Source organism: Montipora foliosa, chromosome 8 (assembly GCF_036669935.1).
Source record: "Montipora foliosa isolate CH-2021 chromosome 8, ASM3666993v2, whole genome shotgun sequence".
NCBI lineage: Eukaryota > Metazoa > Cnidaria > Anthozoa > Scleractinia > Acroporidae > Montipora > Montipora foliosa.
The window spans coordinates 7,413,154-7,418,153 of NC_090876.1; the positions used below are offsets into that span (position 1 = coordinate 7,413,154).

The window sequence follows — 5,000 nt, forward strand, 5'->3', positions numbered from 1 at the left end:
CGACTTGAAGTGAACTTATTCCGAGACGATAATAGATAACATCTTACTTGACTGTTCGCCTCGCTATTATTGCGTCGTTCTACCCTTCTGGGGACAGTCCCTTTGGAATTCGATCACCGCTAATCTTGAGTTGACTATAATTATGTTGCTGTGGTAGTTAATTTCGATGGTCATTTGCCAACCGGGTGTCATACAACCCTACTTAATGATGAAATGGTATATGAAATGAATCATATATGAACTGCGGATATGAAATCAAGTGAAGCTATGATCTTCGCAGTTATGAACGCAATTTTTGCAATTGCGTAGAGAAGCCTGAAAAATTCAGGACTTCAACGGGGTTTGAACCCGTGACCTGAATTTTTCAGGCTTCTCTACGCAATTGCAAAAATTGCGTTCATAACTGCGAAGATCATAGCTTCACTTGATTTCATATCCGCAGTTCATATATGATTCATTTCATATACCATTTCATCATTGATTCATTCCTCACGGGACCATTAGAACCCACAAATGACCAGCTCCCAACGTCAGTGGCTTTATAGCTCAGTTGGTTAGAGCGTCGGACCGGAATCGCGAGGTCACGGGTTCAAACCCCGTTGAAGTCCTGAATTTTTCAGGCTTCTCTACGCAATTGCAAAAATTGCGTTCATAACTGCGAAGATCATAGCTTCACTTGAACCCTACTTAAGTCAGGCGATTTTTACGTAATATTTTAAATAATATGATAGCCACAAGGAAGAAAATCGAGGCTAGCGATAGTACGTAGTACTATAAAAATGTATGAAAATGACAAAATGGAAAAAAACAAAGATTTGAATTAAGTAAATGCAGGGGCAATAGGCCTTATTCACGATAGCCGCCATGTTGGTTTTCAAATTGTCATGCAAATTAGCCATGTGTTATGCTGGGGGGCAAACATGGAAAAAAGGCAAATTGCGGAAAATCGGCTCGTCGAATTATTGAATTAACATTGCTGAAAGTACATTTTAGAATTTAGAATTAAAGTGCCTATCACCTCAACACACTTTTCCTCTTTATTTATTCTCCGAAATTGTACCAAATACATCGTGTTGTTTAAAGAACCTTTTGATTGAAATTTTACTTTTTTATTGGCTTTCAAAGACGGGAAAAGTGATCATACTTTGATCCATAACCGAGCAATGAAGGAGAATGGGTTCGATACCGGGTTGACGTCACAAATTAATTTTCATTGAGATAGTTCTTTGAAAACAGCGATGCAAATCAATTTGTGACGTCAACCCGGTATAGAACCCATTCTCCTTCATTGCTCGGTTATCAATCACGGTATGACCACTTTTCCCGTTTTTCAAAGCCAATGAAAGAGTGAAATTTCAATCTAAATGCTCTAAAAACAACACGATGTATTTGGGATGATTTCGGAGAATAAATATATTGGAAAAGTGTGTTGAGGTGATAGGCACTTTAAGTACCTTTTATAATAATTTTATATCTTTTGATTGCCTCCGATATTTTGACTTTTTACTTCGTTATCTGCTGATTTTTCATTAAAAAAATCAAAGTAACTTTCTATTTCACTACTTAGGTGATAAACATTCAATGAACGTGAAACAAATCTGTGTGGCTAAGATGTTCGTTATAACCTCTCGAACTTGTGTTGTTTGCCCCCTGAGAAGTGTGTAGCTAATTTACATGATAATAGCGAATCTAACATGGCGGCCATCGTGAATAAGGTCTATTCTGAGTCACGGTTTGCAGGGAAGATCTACTATTCTTGTTAACGTTGCAGTACGTGGTTTCTAAAGAAAGAAAAGAAAAGAGTAGATGTTTTTGTGACGGATGCAGATTCACTTATCTGGACGTTACTTACAGAAAAAAAAGCCCAGAATGGATAGTATAAATCATAAAACTATAACCAAAGTTCATTTCCCGAACATGCTGTTTTCATTTCGTGCAGCTTTGACCATGAGCTCTTTTTTAAAGCCCTGTACTTCGCAAGGTTTTTTTTGCTGGTGCATCCTATTTTCCCTGGGTTTTTATTGTTTCGAGATTAAGCTTAATTAAGGACAGTGCCTACTAATTGAAGGTATTTTTACGCGGTTTATGAATTTGCGGGAAAAGCAGATCTTAGCAAGTGTTACTGAAACCAAAAAAGAAAATTGTGGGTAACCACGCATTTTTCAAAGACAATTAATCAACAATGTTTGTAAAAAGCTTTGAAATACAAAGCAATGTATGGCGTTCTTTTCCAAATTGAGGCTTAATTATCGTGGAAAATTTGCGCGATTACCCCCAATTTTCTGTTTGGATACCAAGTGCACTTGCTAAGTTCTGCTTTCTCTGCATAGTTTTATAAAGCACCACCCTAGGAAACCCGAGTATCTTGAGACGCACAGAATGTATGCGCAATAACAATAGTAGATACCGTCCTTAAGGAGGGTGATTTCTTCCGGCTGACAAGGAGGCGTCTGTGTTGCGCTTTTAGTATGATTTCTTATAGCTTTTTCCTTCGAATTTCTTCACAGGGTGAACGTGGTGCTAGAGGTGAAGAGGGAAAATCCGGTTCCCCTGGTATTGCGGTACTGTGATGAATTACTTGCAATCTGGATCTCCTCTCTCAGTTTCTCTTGTTGTCATCCATTGTGTTCTTGGTTGTTCATTTGGGAATGGCATGGTTCTTTTTGTGTTCCACAGGGTCGGCAAGGAAACAGAGGTGATCTCGGACAACAAGGTGCCCAGGGACCGCAGGTATGTAGCTCTTGTATTTGATGGATTAACTGACATGTATCTTAGGTAATGCAGAAATGCAGATAAGAGGTTTTTTCGATCAAAAGGCATGTCTGAGTTTTTGATGCATGTTGGCACAATGCTAAGGGCAGATTTCGAAATTTGTCGGCACAAATGTATGCCGAGACGGCTACAGGCCATTTTGAAACTAAAGTGACGGACATTGTGGCTCTGTTATCACAGGGCATCTGTTCATCTTTGAGCAAAATATTTAAATTCATGATGGTTGACAAAATTTTATGGAACGCGCACAGTGTATTTTCAAATTGCAATGTCGTTTGCATTCTATTTCCTGGACCACAAAACAACGATTTTGTACCTGTTGTCCCATGAAACCGAAACGCTTTTGTCGTCTGTTTTCCCCTGTAGAAGTTGCAAAGTGTTGCGTGCTTGCCAGTAAACAAGGCAGGCATTATAAGCAATTATAATATATTCGCCCAAAGGTCATTGCGGTCATTTGTTTTTGTTTTCATGAAGTGACGATTTGTCCAAGTGCGTGATCTGATTGGCTGAATGCACTCAGGCGAATCAAGCTGTTAACAACATATTAGCTATTTGGGTAATTTCGTGCTACACGAAATTCAGTCACGGTCGGCTTAATAGGGAGCTTAAGCATCGACAACGGCAACGGCAACGAGAACGTCATCTCAAAATATAAATTTGCGTTGCTTTAATCGCTTCGTGATTATTTCAGCGTTTTTAATATGACGAGGGTGTGGTATTTCTTCAAAGATGACACCAGTCGGAACGCCACTCCATTTTAGGAGAGAAAATGAAAATTTATCCTCAAGTGCTGACGTTCTTCATAAAACCAAAAACTTGTCTATTTCACGTTGTTGTTTAGCTGACGACGGCAACGAAATGGACAAAAGTGAAAAACGCACGTGCAGGGCGTGCCAAAGCTATTGTGTTTACCCACTAAATATGCAAATTCATGACGTTCTCGTTGCCGTCGCCGTTGTCGTTGCTTAAGCTCCCTATTGACTTTGCGAATGTGTGCTTGTTCAGAGGGTTTTTCTGTTCGAAGTCACACCAAAAGTGAATGACAGTGGCAGTGTGCCATTGTAGCCGCCATTGATAGGGGATATTAGTGGACACGAACTGGTCAGCATATATTTTCTTAATTCTCGTTGGTTCGTCATTCGCTGTCCATTGAGCTCTAGGACCAAGGAACGAAAAAGCCGACATTCTCACAAATCTCATTGAATGAATACTCGCAATAATTATGCAACAGATGTCGAGAAACGGAAACGAAATATTAAGGTGAATTTATATTGTTGTGAAAAAGTAAAGTAGTGTGTTTATGGGTTTGTTTCCGAAAGAATACAGGGTTTTCAATCACGTGATGAGAACGCCATGTTCGTGCGCAAAACAATAGCAAATTATGGCTCATGTTTTGCATTATAATAGACTCAAATTCCCAAAAGACTATTTTCTCTATTATTCTGTGCACCAACATGGCTGCTGTGACGTCAGGTGAAAACCATCTACGTGAAAACCATCTATTACAATACCAATTCTCGTTTTTGTTGTCCATGTGTAATATCTCGTAGAAATAGTCTTAGTGTACTTAGGAATGCGTTCTCATATTCTCCTTACACACGGAGTTGGTTTTGTCTTACCTTTGTTAACAGGGACCTCCTGGTATTCAAGGTCAACCTGGTGTGGCAGGGAAAGTGGGAAGTCCGGTAAGTGTTTTACTGCGGAGGGAGGCGGACACTATATCTGGACCGGTTCTCACTAAGGGGGGGGGGGGGGGGGTCGAGTATTTTCAATTCCTGTTCCCTAGACCATCCTAGACGGGAACTCAGAAGCAAAGTTTCGAAAGCAGAGATGCAGTGTAGCCATTCATTAGCTCTGTCTCTGTTTTATTACAATGAAGCTGTCAGTACTCTTGGTGACCCATGTAGGCAGCAATTTTTACAAGAGAAGTAGCGGGACTTTATCGACCTCTGCTAAAACAGAGAGACTCCCAAGCAGTGACTTGATTTAATGAAAAATCGTTCGTTATGCTGGGTAAAGTATAATGGAATCTTGCGTTCTTCTTAAGTCCGAATATGTATCACTTCCATACGTGGTACAATGGGGGTCCGCCAGACGTTCAACTTCCATTCATTTACAAACACAACATCCTTTTGACATGACGAACACTCGAGGGCTTTTACTAAAAAGTGCCTGGGATAATATCTATGGCCTCAGACCGGGTGGAATGAGGGAAAACTGTGGTCGCG

General features: G+C 40.0%; 1 protein-coding gene across 1 annotated transcript in view; it reads left to right on the forward strand.

Moving 5' to 3' along the window:
• LOC137967929 (collagen alpha-1(II) chain-like) overlaps positions 1–5,000 on the forward strand; it is a 141,726-nt gene that overhangs the window by 78,790 nt on the left and 57,936 nt on the right. The window contains exons 30-32 of the mRNA XM_068814531.1: positions 2,508–2,561; positions 2,677–2,730; positions 4,404–4,457. Of these exons, the coding sequence (XP_068670632.1) occupies positions 2,508–2,561; positions 2,677–2,730; positions 4,404–4,457 (162 nt within the window). The remainder of the gene's footprint in view (positions 1–2,507; positions 2,562–2,676; positions 2,731–4,403; positions 4,458–5,000) is intronic.